The sequence below is a fragment of the Mytilus edulis genome, chromosome 13 (assembly GCF_963676685.1).
Source record: "Mytilus edulis chromosome 13, xbMytEdul2.2, whole genome shotgun sequence".
Lineage (NCBI taxonomy): Eukaryota > Metazoa > Mollusca > Bivalvia > Mytilida > Mytilidae > Mytilus > Mytilus edulis.
This window is the reverse complement of record NC_092356.1, coordinates 38,818,163-38,835,457: the sequence shown is the minus strand read 5'-3', so window position 1 is coordinate 38,835,457 and position 17,295 is coordinate 38,818,163. Positions and strand designations below refer to the sequence as shown.

Genomic DNA, 17,295 nt, shown 5'->3' with positions numbered 1-17,295 from the left:
AAAAAGACTTAAAAACGAAAAGTATTAATGTGTCAGGTGGTACGGTATTAATTAATGTGTCAGGTGGTACGGTATTAATTAATGTGTCAGGTGTTACAACAATGAGGAATATGTTGTTGCTAAAATAACCATGAAGAATAGATATCAAATAGTCTAATAGTTACAAAGATAGATCATACCTAGGTCAAAAGTGCTATTTTGCCAGTTACACAGTGGTTTAGGTAAAGAAACATCTTTGAATACATTGACTTTAAATTGACAGCTTCCATGTGATTCAAAACATACACTCACATCCAGGTTGACCAACAATAAACCTTGGGACTTCAGATCATCTATGGAATAACTTCAACAACAAAATATTAGGGATATTCTTTATACTGTCATACAAATGAAAGTTCTGTAACAATTAGAATCTGGCCTTACAGTAACACTTTCCTCTGCTATGTAAGTACTTGTACATGTTAAAGTAGTCAGATAAAAAGCTTTCATTATCAGAATGTTCCAAGGGTCGGCTTTTTGAATATTTTCTGTTTTGCTTATGAAACTTCCATTTTTGTTATAACTGCTTTTATGTTTTGAACATCTGTCATCAGTTTGTCTTTTTATTTTTCATAACACCATTGGTATAATAGTGAAACCGCTTTAATATAGATCAGAGCTATTAGAGTGGGGGCCCATATTCGCCGGGGACACAATTTCGCTGTTTTATGATTTTGAGGTGTAAACACTTCAAAGGATGGCTGAAATGGAAGAAATATGGCAATAAATTAAAATTTAATAACAAATATGATTATTTTTTAAACTTAAACAAAATTACGGCACTTACTGCAAAAGATCGAAAAACGGACAACGATTTTCGGTCAATTTCCTGAATGAAAAACAGGATTTTCATAGATTTTTTTCTTAGCATTTTTTTGACTGATTGGTCTAAATTTCTGCTTTTTACACCTTTGAAATGTCTGCTGTTCATCTATAATGAAATTTATTTGATAAATATTATATAAAGCTGCAGTTTTTTGGTTTTAAATAGATGTGTAAAAACGGCGAATATGTGTCCCCCATTGACAAAACTTCAGGAAATTTCAAACACCTTTTAATCTAACTTTACAGATGATTATTTTCAAACAAACATGTTTTCAAGCTTAGGAATGTTTTGCATTTGAAGTTATCTTCATATAGAAATATCAGTATACTTCAAAAACATATAGACCTGAACATAAACTGTAGAAAACATGGAAAGATATGGCGAAAATGAGCACCCCACTCTACATCTGATAGGTTTTTGTTTTCTAAATTTGGAATAAATTCAATTCTTCACAATCTATCTTCATGAATCTATCATAAATGGTAAACACATATTACAAAAAAAATCTTTCTTTTATTCTGTTTGCTAATACTATAAAAATCCAGCAATTCTGTTAAATACTAGGAAATTTACACTTACTCTATATTTAAGATATTAAAAAGACTAAAGCTTTGCTTTTGGTCAAATTCAAATTCCAGAAGGGACTTCTTGTAAGTGAGTTTCTCTATTCCGATTTCAAAACTATAACTACAAGTATCCAGAATCATATATACACTGATGGACCTGCCCAGCTGTTCTACATCTATACAGCACTGTATCCCTGTACAGGTATCCATCAGATGACAAGAGAAAGGACCAGATAGTGTTGGCAAACTTTTCATTTTGGAGGAACTGCAATCTGTAATTATTGAGAATAAAATATTTCAATGTTTATGTCATTGCATTGCTTTATTAAATTATCAAAGTAAATCCAACTCCAACTCAAAATTAATGTTTAACTTAACTGTTTAAAATAATAAAAGCCAAATATCAGTTCATTGGCATCTACACTACAGGCAATGCAGGATGAAACCCAGTTATGTGAAGTCAAAAGGCAGTAACTTATACCCAAGTAAACTGCACCAAAACTCATACAGCTGAAATCTGTGAATTTCAGTAAAAGGCAATAAATTGAAAAAGATCAACAACTATGAAGTTTGTACATGTACTTATTTATTACTCAAAAATACATGAGAGTGTTCATCTGTTAATTTGTCTATATATACAAGTTCTGCCTATAGAAGTTCCAATGAAAAGTTAGTTACTAATAAGTCAATAGTATATGTTCCTATTGGAACTAATCATCTATAACCTTTAATCCGATAGGAACAAATTCTGTCATATTTGTACCAGTGGAAATAACTGCCAAAATATTTCTTCCATTTGGAACTAATATATATGTTTGTTATGAAACCCTTCTATTTCATGACAAATTCACAGGCATTTTACTTTTTAAAGCAGCAATCAAATATAAAATTTAATAAACTTACTGCTAGTCCATCCATCTGTGGATGAGACGTATGGTGGCAGTGATCTACTACATTGTACTTCTTCAAGATAGGCAGATATTCCAAGTTCTTCTAGTAGTTTAGTTAAGAGTAACCCTTTCACTTCTCCAAGTATACTGTTTTCAGCTTTAAACTTCATCAAAGAAAAGTCTACAGAATAAAACAAATCATAATACATCTAAGTACTGAGACCATTGCAATAAAACATTACCCTCCTTAAATATTTTACTAAAGATAAAAACTAACGTTTTTTTTTCTTCTAAAATAATAGACAAATCCTTTAAAATGTATTTTTTTCAAAAGTATTAAAACATCCAGGTTCACGTAATTATGGACGTAATGTCCGGCAATTCATTTATTTGGGATGAGAGCAAGGCTTCAGATATCACCTACTAACTAGACAGCTCTAATGCTCAAGTACACTATTTTATTAGGTAAAACAAAATATAAACCAATTAAACTGCTTGATAACAATCATATTCTAGACAATAATAATACATATGGGACATTATATTCTGATTTATGAGCAATGAATTTCAACCGTGTATTTTAGTTTATAAAATAGCATATTAATTTTATGTGGTTGCCATATTTAACTAAAAGAGTTTTCTTCTTTTTTGACTCATAGGAATTGCCTTTTTTTCTCCATCATTATCAAATAACTTATTCTTGATACATGCAAATTTTACCTGGAATTTTGAACCCTGCATCAGACCAGTCACAACCTAGTTTTGGCAGTTTAAAGTTTTCCAAAACTGATGTAGATATCAGACAGGCACCATCAGGTTCTAAACACACACTTAGTTTCAAGTTCAATAGATATTTCTTTTCTCCTTGTAGATCATGGATAGAAAATCTGAAAATAACCAATAGACCACAGTTTATTACTGTAAATCAGTTATATTAATTCTAGGGCTCTATTTCCATAGATAAGGTATATATTGGATAACTATATAAAAAAAAAGAAGTTTAAATCAACAAAACAGAAACTTTAAAATATGTTCATATTTTTATACTCAATTAAATTCTTATCGTCCATTTAAGGATCTGAGGTCAATTTACATTCAATAAATTCTACCCACTATAGCATTGTCTTCAAATTACCTTAATTTAATAACATTCAGCAGACTAAATGTTTCTTCAGTTCCTAAAAAAAGAGAAGTAAAATATCAATTTACTAAAATGATTTTGTTTATGGTGACTTGAATAACACTGGTATCACTCAGATTACAATTCTACCTTGACAGGTAAGTTTGTATTTAGCCTATAAAATGCTTATTTAGCCTTGAGAATTGAAAGGTCAGTTTATCCCATTCATACAATAGAAGTTTACCTATAAGGGTCAGAATGGGGTTTACAGAATAGAGAATAAATGTAATAGCAACAAAAAATAGAGAATAGAGAAAATGAACAACAAAATAAAGAATAGAGAATAATTTAATGTGGTGCAAAAGTATAAAGAATAAATGTGCAAAATAAAAAGGAAACTTAGGTAACTGTAATGCAATACCGATAATATAATGATCAATGTGCATAATTGATAAATAATCTTGTAACAGAAAGACTATATAGTAAAATCATTTTCATGAGAATTTGCTTTACAGAATGAGAGTTATTTTTAAGGCTATTAAAAGAAAAATGCCCTAAAAATTTAAAGAATACAGATATTAAAAAACCCATGCAGGTCCTCATGTCATTTACATTGTCAAAATATAGAACACATCTAGTCAAACTGGTTTTAAACTAGACATCTAGTCAAACTGGTTTGGTATAACTGACTGTTTCTTGCCCTAGATGTCTATTTCACAGTGACCTTATGTGTTTGTGCTAAGAGTACATTGTACTGTCAAATTCATTGATTTTCTGTTGGGACAAGACCTACATTGTAAACATGCAAAATAGTGGCTTGAGATTTCAACTGATATTAGTATAAATTATTATAAATTAAAATTTGGAATATTATATCCTGGTTGATGATGGGTTTTTTTGGGACCAAGATGTTTTCTTCATTCCTGTTCACATTATGATTATTTTAACCTTCAACGTTGTTCAATGCACATTTAAAGATAGAAAAAAATTTCAGCTCTCATTTAAAATATTTTGCAACTTAATTATAATCTGTCAGATTTGGTGTAAACAAAAAACAAGACCCTGCAAGCATAGTCTATTTCTATAACAGTCAAGCAGATAGTTTTTTTTATATCTGAAAAAAAAACTACCATGTAAAGAAATATGCAATTAAAAGGCCTAAAATAACCCCTAAAATTCAACATTAACAGATTTTTAACAATTATCAAGATGCACAAAGTTTTAAGTATTGGTCAGAATATAGGGTTCTTTTGTACTTTAACAATATCACAATAACAATAAAGTGACCTTAATTTTGGACAAGGTAAATGGCATGAAGCCAAATTTATCAACCTCTATTGTATGAATAGGAAACTGACCTTTCAATTCTCAAGGCTAAATAAGTATTTTATAGGCTAAATACAAACTTACCTGTCAAGGTAGAATTGTAATCTGAGTGATACCGGTGTTATTCAAGTCACCATAAAAGAGATAAATTTTCAAAGTTCATTGGCTATAAGTTAATGGAATCCTATCTTATTGTTGTCCTTTATACTTAAAATTATTAAATATGTTTTCAAGACAATTATGCATTTACAGTTAAAGTATCTTGTGCCAAATCTCTCAATAAACCTGCAGGAACAAATTAATCACCTTCTATTTTCTTTTCCAATTATAAGTTTAGATCTTACAGCAAATTGCATAGAGTTTGTAAGTAAAGGTTATATATTTGGTTAGGTTACTTGCTTAGCTGAATCTTTGAAGTTGTTGTTAGGTAAGGTATACTACCCTACTTTAAAAGTAGATTAGTCTTACCCAATGACATAAAAATGTGGTCAACACTTTTAAATAAACTGTTACAAGTTTATTTTATGTGTACCACATTTTGTGTTATTTCTACATATGCAGAAAAATTATTGCAGATATTCTTTAAATATTATTGTATTTGTCCTTCGGTATTGCATTATATTTTCTTGTGCAAATTTCCTATGCCACCTCATGTATCATAAAAGCTAAGATATATTGATATCCATCAAATATCACTTACCCCATTTGTAATTAAAGAGTGGGATTTCAATATGCCTTTTTTCAATCCCAAAAGACAACTTCAAATTACAGCCATCAATATCTGCATACACTGTGAATGATTTCCTGATTTTCCCAACCTCTACACAGCAAGTTACTCCTGTACAGTGGGCAGACAAAACACAGCTTATGGTACTGTGTATTTTGGGTAAAGATAAAGACAGTGGACATGCTGAAATTTAGAAGAAAGAAGAGATTTAGAAAAATATTTTCAATATTACTGAGAATACCATCAATGAACTCATTTAAACTACCTATAAACAAATGTGCCTGTATTGACCACGCACAATTTTAATGCTTCTGTTCAGATTTCAAATAGAGCATAATTTTCCCAAATAAAGATCTAGTGGTTTTAATTCTGTAAACCTGGTGAACTTTTAAATACATGACCTGGTTACAAAAGGTGTCTTCAAAAATGGTGAAAAAAATCCCAACCATTTCATAATAGAATTTCATAATTGCAGGCAGACAATCTAAATGTGCTTGCAATCCTACATTGGATTTTTAGATATCTTGGTTGAAACTCTTCTTTTTTAAATTTTGTAAATGACCAAGCTCAAAAGTGTGGAAAATAGCATAATGTTCCTCAATACTTTTTTACATACTAGGTTATTGGGTAGATATCTCATTGGCAATAATAGCTCACATTTATGTTATACAGATTTCCATAAAAATATAATAATTCATAGAGAAAAAATATTGCATCTTTTCCCACTGACTATGTCCAAGATAAGACCAAATGCATAATAAAAATACAATCAAAGGAAAAAATAAATCATGAATTATTGAAAAATATTACCTGTAGTATTCCATCCATTAACAGCACCTTTATATGGCATTTCATCCCTGTGACATGATTTTTCATTTAGGAAGGATTTTATACCAACATACTCCATTAGTTCATCTGCAAGTGCTGATGTTAAACTTTGACCAATTTGAAGTCCTTTATTTTCAATCCATTCAAACAAAGAAGTATCTTCAAAATATAAAATAAATATCATTTTTGCAGAAATCTTTTAAATTAACTTCTGTTAAAATTTATTTTCTATATGGTTATGGTATGGATTTTTTATAAACCATTGTCATAAAATCTTTTTGACTTTCTGTTATCATTTAGTTATTTCTTTTCCAAATTCATTAAATGTTACAATGGAACACATAAAACAAAATCTTTTTTACTCCAAACAAATTTTCAGAATGAGGCATTTATTAAAACATGAAAGCATACTTCCTGACTTAAATCCCATATCTAGATCACATAATGGTTGAGGAATCAGTTGATCTTTAAACAATGTCAGAGTTGGATTACACACATTTTTCTCAAGACAAACACTGAATTCCAAATCTACTATGAACTTCTTTTGATCGGAAAGCTTCTGTATTCTGAATCTGTAAAAAAAATAAAATCTTATGAATAGTTACAGAAATGCACAAATTATCATTGGGGTTTGAATTGATGGATATTATCAAAAGTTTTTCTAAACACAACTTTATTAACCCTTAATAAAATAGAACTTTCCAAAACTCAGTAAAATTAGGTCTGATTAGTGCTTTTATGGTAAAACATGTACAAAAAAAGACAAACTAAAGAATGCATGATGTGGCCTTGAGAATAAAAGTTATTTTTTTCAAAGTAAATGAAAAGTATGTTGGCCAATCAAGAGTTTTTCACCAACTGCACAAGTCTCTGGATTTATAATCTGTGAGTTTATTCATATATATATATATATATATGCATTTACATTTAAGTATATTTGTCCAATGTTAATATACTAATACATAAATATTGAATGTGACTTACTTTATTCTAAATATTTCCTGTAATCTTTCTTCCTTGACCTCACCTTTTAAAAAACAAGAACAATAAAATTATCCTAATTACCATTCACCCAAAACGATATTTGCAAAAAAAACAACTTTTGAGAGTTACTTTGGATTTATTATTATTTGTTGGATACCAATTTTTGTGTTTTTCCATGGGTACAGGTGAACCACGAATTCAAAGGATCAACAAATTACACAAAGAGTTCGTCCAGTAAGACCCTTTTTTGGCTCCCAAATATAGCAGTTTTACAAAATTATTAAAATGTAAAATTTTAGCTATTTAATGGAAAGTTGAATACTTCTGCTACATAAATATGGGTTTTTTTTGACAATATATTGCACATATATCGGGTACAACCATCATTAAGTCATGTTAAATTACTGAAATCTTCACAATTTTAGTATTTGAGTTAAATTTAAGATGGTTTCTGGCTTAAATGGAAGTGGCCGCATTCGTGTTCAATCTTAATATTAAAATGTAAGTTGTATTTGGTGATAATACATAACATCTATATAGGATGAGAGTGAACATGGATGCGGCCACTTTCATTTTTGACAAACACCATCTGAAAAGTGACATATCATGGCATATATGATAGATTTTTCATATTAAAGCTTTAAATCTTTTACATTAATTAACTGAATCGACAGAAGTAGACACTTAAGTGTTTAAAAAGTGTTCAAAATCTTTCATCAGATGAACTTGATTTGAGGCCAAATTCAGCCTTTACCGGACCTACTGCTTTATGGACTTTGTATGCAGAGATTGGCAAAACTATGAAATCAAATATCCACAAAAATGGTTTCATTCCATTCAGTGGTTCTCTAGAAGTTCAAAATGTAAAATGTTAACAACAACGACGGACGACGGACGCCAAGTGATGAGAAAAACTTACTTGGCCCATCAGGCCAGGTGAGCTAAAAAGTGATCGCTTGACATCAAAAGGTGATTCAAAATTGATATAAGGTCACATTCAGAGGTAAAATACAGCTAAATACCGAAAGTGTTAATACGTTTATAAAGATATTAGATCTAAATTAACAAATTTTAGATTCAAGTTGCATACTATGTTTATTTCCATATACGACATTGAATTATAACTGATGCTTATATTTACACCTAAGGAGTACTCAAGTTGACTCAACTCTTTTGTGAGATTCTTCTTTACTGGTCAAATTCAGTTTCTGTCTAGTATTGTTGACCATTGTTTCTACTTTTGCCTTAATGATTGAACTCTTGATTATTCTTTCAATTTGTGTTTTTATCACCAACTGGTATCTTCTTTATTTTGTTACTTAATAAGAAAACAGAAATCTGTAATAAATTAAGCGTAGTTTTTGATACTTTCTAGTATCAGAAATTAAAATTCTACTGTAATTGTAACCTGTTCTTGTCATATTCTCAAGTATTGCGGTGAAAAAGCAACCGCAACATAATGTCTATATGTAAAAATTTATCTGAAAATCTGGAAATGGTGCCAAATACACTGAAATTTAATATATGACTTACCCCAAGTATAATCAAAGAAATTAATTTCAAACTCTAGTGTTTCTATTCTGCCTCTTATCTGGTAATTACAGGTATCTATGTACAAGTTAATGTTCAGTGACAAATCCAGGTAGTCAAAGTTGTAACAACAATCTATTCCTGTACAGTAATCTGGTATATAGCACACAAGGGACTCTGGTAATTCTGGTACGGTTGTTACTGCTGGACAATCTATTTCAAACAAGATAATGCAATTTTTTTAATCTGTTTTCTACGTATTCTTATACATGTGTTACTGAGTTCACATGATTTTCAATTATCCTTGATATTATTCTATTATATTAAAAGTGGATAATCATTGTAATGCTGCATATTTTCATGTTTGTACAAAGCACTGAAAAATACTCAGGCTTTAAAATATGCTAGTAGATATTTGAAGCCTGACAGTATGAGTATGATGCAAACTGGAGAAAAAAAATCATCTTCAACTTTTATTCATAGGCTTAATCTTACACTCTTCCCATTTTAAATTTTACAAAGAATATCTGAAAAAGTCAATTGTATCTTAAAATTCGTCTAAATGAATTTGATATGGTCAACATATACTATTACATCATTTACCATTTTTCCATCCACCTGTTGAAGGAGAGTATAAATCATCTCCATGACTACATGGTGGAGACTTTAGCAGAGTGTCCAATCCAAGCTGCTGTAGCAAAATTCTAATGAATGATGGCTGAATGTGATCAGTAATATTAACTCCTAAATTGTCAGCCCAATTGGTTAATGAGAAATCTGTAATCAAAATAAAAGACATTCCTAATTTTAGATTTTCTTACAGCTGGAAATTTGATGTTAAACAACTTTTGATCTCAAAATAAGCATATCCCATGTTCAAGATTTGAACCAAATTTGCTTAATATCAGGAGCAAGTTTTAAATGTGATTTTTTTTTATCTTAGTGAAACATATTTGCAATCTCGCAATACCAAATGCAAAGCAGTCTCGTTTTAATGTCTATTTCATTTGCTCAATATTGATTTACTTATTCATTAGAATTTACCGAAATTTACAAAACACTATAAATTCATTTACCAGTTTTAATTTGTTAATTTCATTGACAAAAAAGTTGTTCAGTGAAATTTAAAAAGGTTTAATTTTTAAAGGTATCATGTCAGAGGACCCATTATATTCACTGATCAAATATACAGCATTGTATATAGTAACACATACTTACCTTTCAGATCAATAACAGCATCAATGTCGCAAACAAGTTGGGGGATCTCTGTATTGTCAAATATTTTCATATCTAGGACACAGTTAGATTTATCATTTAAACAGACTTTAACAGCTAAATCCAAAATTAGTTTCTTCAAATTCGGTGGCTTCTTAATAGAAAATCTGTAAAAATAATTTGGTAAATTAATGAAACAATTATAATTTATATTTTTAACAAGAGGTTGTCACAACGACAGCAAACCGGATTTATTAACATTTATTTGTGTCCTGGCAATATCACAAGAACCATTACTGATGAATGGTGAAAGTGAAAATCGTCAATATCAAATTTGACCTCCATTTTGTCATCAGTATCAACATATTAATATTTAAAAAGCTTAGATTGAATGGTTCATGAGTAAATGCAATAAAGTGAATGGAAACGCCATGTTACGATCTTTCAAGAACCATAACTCCTGAACGGTAAAAGTCAAAATCATCATTATTGACCTTGACCTCTATTTTGTCATCAGTAACAACATATAAAAATTTCAAAAGCTTTGGTTGAATGGTTCATGAGAAAATGCACGGACACCACTGGAAACACCATTTTTCAATCTTTCAAGAACCATAACTCCTGAACGGTAAAAGTCAAAATCGTCATTATTAAACTTGACCTCCATTTTGTCATCAGTAACAACATATTAAAATTTGGGAAACTTTGATAGAACAGTTCATGTGTAAATACACGGACACGACTGGAAACTCCATTTTTCAATCTTTCAAGAACCACAACTCCTGAACAGTAAAAGTCAAAATCGCCATTATTGAACTTGACCTTCATTTAGTTGTCAGTAACAACATATTACCAGCCGCCCGCCTACCCGGCCACCCGCCGTACATCCCCAAATCAATAACCGACATTTTTGTCACAAAAATCCGGTTAAAAATTATCATATCTGAATGGTTAGTAATATTTTCTGTGTCTACATGCTTCTTATACATTAACTTTTGTTAATGATGTATTTAGTTATGAAAGCTATTTAATATGAAAAATTTTGATGTAAATTAATATCCAAGGTCAAAAAAGTATAGGGAGTGGAATAAAACATTCATCTTTCCTGGTTTAGGGAAAAATGTATAATATACTGTTATCACTTACTCAAATACAATTACATCTTGTGCTAAGGATATTCTTTCTGTCTTTCCTAAAAGAGAAAGCATATATACTGAGTTAAGACTATGCAAAATGAAGGCTAGAATGAACTTATAAGAAGCTCACAATGATGAAGATCAGGGGTTCATGCAAAAATATAATTTACTTAAGTGAAAATAAGATAACTGGGTAATTTTAATTAATTTATCAATATCCCTGGTTTAACTGGGTTTCAAGTTTAAATCTGATATTAAGATTAGAATCGCAACATTTAAGGTATATGGTAACCAACACTTTCACTAAAATTAATTTGGCTTGTTTAATTTTCATAAAATTTTGACACAGTATTTACTTTGACCCTTCATCAAAAATATAGAAATTTCAAAAATTATGAACCAACCATTTTATCAGAAAAAATTACACTGGTTATATAGCAGTTTGACAAACACCAATTTTGATCACTGAGAAGCTTAATATTCAACATAATTAAAACGTTTAGCTGACTTTACAGAGTTATCTCCCTGTACTGTTAGGTTCCACCTTAATAAACTCAAAATTGAAATATTTTAATCCAAATTAAACTTGTATAATGTCTTACCCCATTCATAGTTAAACAATGATTTTGTCACATTTACTGTATTGATTCCATAAGATATCTTGTAGTCACAGGGGTCCAGCACAAAGAAAGGTCTGACTGTCAAACCAAAGAAAGGTATATTGGCACAGCAATCAATACCAGTGCAGGATTCTGTAATGTGGCAAGCTATTTGGTCTCCCAAATCTGGTCGATTAAACATACTTAATGGACATTCTGAAAAACCAAGATTATTTCAAACCTAATGTTAATATGTATGTAATTTCTTTGTCATGTTTAATTTCCTATATGCCCTTACAATGTCCCTTCTTATATGAAACCCCATGAAAAGTGACATTAGTAAAAATAATAATAATAAACTGAAAGTTGTGATATATATTCAAATTAATACTTTTTTATACAAAATATCAATAATTCCATCTCTATCTTCCAACCATTTCTTATGTCCTACAACAAATATTCATGCTCTGTAATACTGTTGTCAGTTTGGCTTTAAATACAGTTAGTATAGATAGACACAAAAAAAAAACTATGACCATACCGACATACAAATTTTAAACCAATGTAAATTATAACCTTACCACTGTTCCATCCCTGAACACTAGGTGAATAAGGGGCTCTTTCATCATCACATTTAGGACCACTGAAGAAATCAGTCAGATGTAACTGTTCAAGGATAAAATTTACTGCAGCGTCTTTTAATCCTTGGTTGATATCAAGGTTGACTTCATCTAACCAATTCGTCACAGAGAAATCTATAAATATATGAAAAAAATATTTATATTCAAATTGATGCTCTTTTGATTCATTTGATGCTTACAGGTAACTCACTTTTTTTTTTATCTTCTTTCTTTTTTAAATTCATATTTTATTCTCTCATTCATATTAACTTTAAAAATTTTTGACTACATATTTCAAACAGTTTGCCTTAAAGTCTTGGCACTAATACACTTAAAAATATTCATCGAAGCAGAACTTTTTCCATATATGATAAAAATAATTAATGCAAAGGAAATTAGAATTTTTCATGAAAATTAATAGGTGGTGTTTGTCAGGGTTTTCAAAACACTGGAAGGTAAACTGTGTCCCTTTGAATAAATACAGTAGCTAATCTCCTCTGTGGCATTCATTCAATAAGACCTTTACATTTTTTTTAGAAAGACCAATCAGTCATTGCTTTCATTTTATTTTCCAAAAAAATAACTCCTAGTGATGAAAATACATGTACCAATTAAAATGCTGTAAACTCAAACTATATAAAAAATATTTTAAAATCATGCTTAGGAATTGTTTAACTTGTCCACAACATCCTGAATCTAGGCATATGAAAATACTGCATAGATAAAGGATCCTGCTAACATGTTTAACCCTGCCACATTATGTATGTATGTGCCTGTCCCAAGTCAGGAGCCTGTAATTCAGTGGTTGTCATTTGTTTATGTGTTACATATTTGTTTTTCGTTCATTTTTTTTAAATAAATAAGGCCGTTAGTTTTCTGGTATGAATTGTTTTAAATTGTCATTTCGGGGCCAATTATAGCTGACTATGTGGTATGGGCTTTGCCCATTGTTGAAGGCTGTACAGTGACCTATAGTTGTAAATTTCTGTGTCATTTTGGTCTCTTGTGGAGAGTTACCTCATTGGCAATCATACCACATCTTCTTTTTTATAAATGTTTCTAATATGTTCAACTTGCATTATATTTCTGTCTTTGTATCAATTTATCCATAGTAAACTCTCTCAGCAGTATTTTTTTTTAAATGTTCTACCTGATTATTATATAACAATATCATAATGTACATACCTGTGCCTGTGAAGTTTCTTGAGCAGAGTGGAATTTCATGCTGGTTTAAAACTGGAAAGCCATTTTCTGGGAAGCAGTACACTTGATCATCCATTGTGATGCATATATCTATCTTTAGATCTATAACATATCCCTTTCCTTCTTCAAGTTTACCTATTTTGTATCTTTAAATATATCAATAAAATAAATGAAGCTTGTAAATTTCATTAAAATCTTTTTTTCAGTTAATTGTAGGAAATATAGACTAGTACTGCTTTTAAGTTTTGAAAAATATGATTTTATTAATTAGTTGAGATTGGCCCTCAGCTAGCTTTCTGTGACTACAAGTACTCTATGATATGTACGTTGTGTCCTTTGCCGATATGTTACTGGTTTTTTTTGTGCTTTTTTATGATCTTGGGAGTCAAGGAGGGCTGAGCGCACACAATTTTTTTTTAGCTTTGCCACATCCTTGGTGTGTCTGTCACAAGTTGAGAGTTATAAATCAGGCAATTGTTGTTTTTTTCAATTGTTTCCCATTTTGACGGACTATGCCATACGAGTTTTGCTCGTATAAAAACATTACTTGTATATCAATAAACAACATTCTAAAGTACACACACAATGAGACCTGCTAAATGCATTTAATTTAAAAGCAGCCAATACTTCACAGTATAAAGTCCACTCTGCAATGAAAAAACCTTTATATGGTAATACATACCTTTTCCTTTGTTAGAAATAATCTTACCTTATGGTAATAGGAGCAGTATCCCCATTTCCTATTTCCAACTTATTTTCTATACCTATATTCAAATATAAATGACAAGTTTCACAGTGAAAACAGTAATATACACAAGATACTTAAAATACATTCTTCAAAAGGTATATACCAATATCCTGTAAATTCAAAAAGAAACAAGTGACCTTTAGCTGTTTATTTCTGTGTCATTTGGTCTCTTGAGGAGAGTTGTCACAATGGCAATCATATGAAACTTCTTTTTCAAAGCTTAATATATACCGTTAAAATCGTTAAATAAGTCACAGGTTTTATTTTCTACGTTTTACAAAGGCCAAGCTTAAAATACAATACAGTTATCTCCTAATTCACATTTCCTTGTATATATACATATAAAAAAATCTAATCTAATGACTAATGAAAGCAGTGAAATTACTTACCCCAGTCATACTCAAGTAAAACCATCTTATGAAAGTATGATCCAAAACTTATTTCAATTTCAAAATCACAAGGACTTAAGTTAAATCCAAAAGGAATATTGTATGCAACATCATCTCCATTAAATGGCAGCTTGAATTTCAATCCTAAGCAGCAACTGAGTCCTAAACAACTGTCTGTTAATTGACACTGGACTATGTCTCCCAATGAATTTGGTATTTGTAAGGTGTTGGTACACTCTGCAATTAAAATCATTAATATTCATATTTATAACTAATGGTACTCCAGTTTCAAAGAGCCTGTGTTGCTCAACTGCATTTTCGACAATTACTGTTTTAGTAACAAGAGTGCACATGCTGAAATGTTCATTTAAATTTACAGATATACAGTTAATATTACTTTACTTTTAGTTAAAGTCTCAAAGATAATGGTTTTAGGACAAGCACATAAACTTAACCTTTTTAAAAATTCATTGCTATTTTGAATTTCTATCTATCTACTATAAATACAGGATAAAACACAAAACACAAAGAAAATGACAAAGATGTCATTATACAGCAATAACTCCGATAATAAATTGACTGATGATTAGGGTAGAGTTAAGCTTATAGTATATCTTGTCTTCCTGATCATGTTTGCTCTCTATTTATTGAAGTTTATATAATATAATAGTCCAATCCCTCAGAACTTTGTTGTATTGAATTCCACACATATATCAATTTATGGAGTTTAGTATTTATATCTTAAAAGTTTCCTCCAAAATTTAAAAATTACCTTTTCCAGATTCCAATAGTTGACAGGTGTCTGTAAAAATATCCTAAAATTAAAGTGAAAATTGTGTACATAGTTTTTCATTATTTATAATTCAAGACATAAAGAAATTCCTGTTAGAATTCCTCCCTTCCAAGCAGTCGTTTGAATATGCCAAAATTTGGATTGAAAAACCGTTACAAATTTTAAAAAAATCACACAAGAAATTCAAAAACACAAAAGATGACAGATAATTTAAATATATACTTTTTGAACTTTGTTGTATGGGGTATAAAAACTGTGCTGTTATTTTGACAATTTTTTTTCCTACTCCTTAAGCAAGTTATTGTCATGTGTACAAATGCTTGATAATTTTAGTCCTTGTAAAACTGAAGTTGTAATTATACTAACCTCAATTCCTAGCTTTCTTAAAATAATATTAAAAGCTCCTGCAGTAAGACTTCCACCAATAGCCTCCACCATATCAGAAATAGAATCCCCTCCTGAAAATTAAAGAGAGCTTAAATCTCAATATACATATTTATTTATCAAAATGCGTGGAAAATGTGTAAAATGAAGTAAAATTTCTAAAGTAAAAATTCATGAATAACGCACATTTTTTGCAAGAGAACAAGGATTTAACTAGTTTTTATCAGTGGTTATATTTATAGAATACCCATTGCTTTATTTGATTAGCAATTTTTAACAATGAAAATTATCTCAATTAAAACTAATAATTTACATGCTAAAATATACTGTAAACTGCTTTGGTAAATTAACTTTGATACTAACCAGGCCATGTAAAGTTTTCATTGCATATTGGTATTGGAATTTCTAAATCCTGAATGAACATCATATCATCAAGAATACAACTTCCTTCTATACATAACTTCATTCCAAAATCTACTACAAACACTTTCTTTTCATCATTTTTGTCTATTCTGCCCCTGTAAACAAGTCATCAAATTATTGTCAAAACTGTACTTTTTAGATATACAATTTTCCAATTATAATGATAAAAATCTAATAGAATACAATTAAGGAGGGGATATGATGAGACCAATTATAATACACCTATTAAAAAAAGCAATAGGCAGTAACTTCAATGACAAAACATAGCTATATATAGGAATGGACAAAGAAATACAGGTCAAGATGAAAGCATAAAGGATGACAATAACTCATTATTGGGCTATTTTGGCTATAAAGTAATCAAAAAAAATAAGTTTAAACAAAAATAAAGAAATTTGTATACTTACAAAATATGAATATCATCTGTTATTTGATATCTTTCCACTTGACCTGTAATTAGATAATGTTCAATTTCATACTATCAAACAGTTCAGTTATATGCAGGATACCAAAGTAGGGAAAAAAACAATCCATATTAGTCAAATTGCATACAGCTTGCACATGTATCCTATTAAATAGACCCCTACCATTTAAAAACATCATTATACTAGAACAAAATGCAAACTTAATCTATAACTAGTCTTGGGGTGCTAACTTGATCTATAACTTGTCATGGTGTTAACTATATAACAAATATCAAATCAATATCTTAAAGAAAGATGACAAAAAGTGTGGAAAACTGATTATTTGCATAAAGTCCAAGAACCATGACTCTGCACAAAATCACCAGACTGAAACAAAATTCAAACTTGATCTGAAACTGGTCATGATAAAACTATATACCAAATATCAAATCAAAATCTTTATTCCCATAGAAAAAAGAAGAAATATGATTTACCAGACTGACAGAAGGACAGACAGACACATAGACTGAGTGCAGACCTAAAGT

At 29.9% G+C, this 17,295-nt stretch overlaps 1 protein-coding gene across 1 annotated transcript in view; it reads right to left on the bottom strand.

Moving 5' to 3' along the window:
- The window catches only part of LOC139500295 (uncharacterized), a 107,912-nt gene that overhangs the window by 41,558 nt on the left and 49,059 nt on the right, over positions 1-17,295 (bottom strand). Inside the window, exons 37-58 of the mRNA XM_071289038.1 lie at positions 16,754-16,796; positions 16,287-16,441; positions 15,906-15,997; positions 15,519-15,561; positions 14,747-14,983; positions 14,319-14,373; positions 13,592-13,755; positions 12,368-12,541; positions 11,790-12,002; positions 11,198-11,243; positions 10,055-10,218; positions 9,440-9,613; positions 8,840-9,049; positions 7,307-7,349; positions 6,734-6,894; positions 6,305-6,481; positions 5,468-5,677; positions 3,457-3,499; positions 3,042-3,208; positions 2,335-2,502; positions 1,445-1,703; positions 180-343 (exon numbers count right to left, since the gene is read on the bottom strand). Coding sequence (XP_071145139.1) covers positions 180-343; positions 1,445-1,703; positions 2,335-2,502; positions 3,042-3,208; positions 3,457-3,499; positions 5,468-5,677; positions 6,305-6,481; positions 6,734-6,894; positions 7,307-7,349; positions 8,840-9,049; positions 9,440-9,613; positions 10,055-10,218; positions 11,198-11,243; positions 11,790-12,002; positions 12,368-12,541; positions 13,592-13,755; positions 14,319-14,373; positions 14,747-14,983; positions 15,519-15,561; positions 15,906-15,997; positions 16,287-16,441; positions 16,754-16,796 — 3,162 coding nt within the window. The remainder of the gene's footprint in view (positions 1-179; positions 344-1,444; positions 1,704-2,334; positions 2,503-3,041; positions 3,209-3,456; positions 3,500-5,467; positions 5,678-6,304; positions 6,482-6,733; positions 6,895-7,306; positions 7,350-8,839; positions 9,050-9,439; positions 9,614-10,054; positions 10,219-11,197; positions 11,244-11,789; positions 12,003-12,367; positions 12,542-13,591; positions 13,756-14,318; positions 14,374-14,746; positions 14,984-15,518; positions 15,562-15,905; positions 15,998-16,286; positions 16,442-16,753; positions 16,797-17,295) is intronic.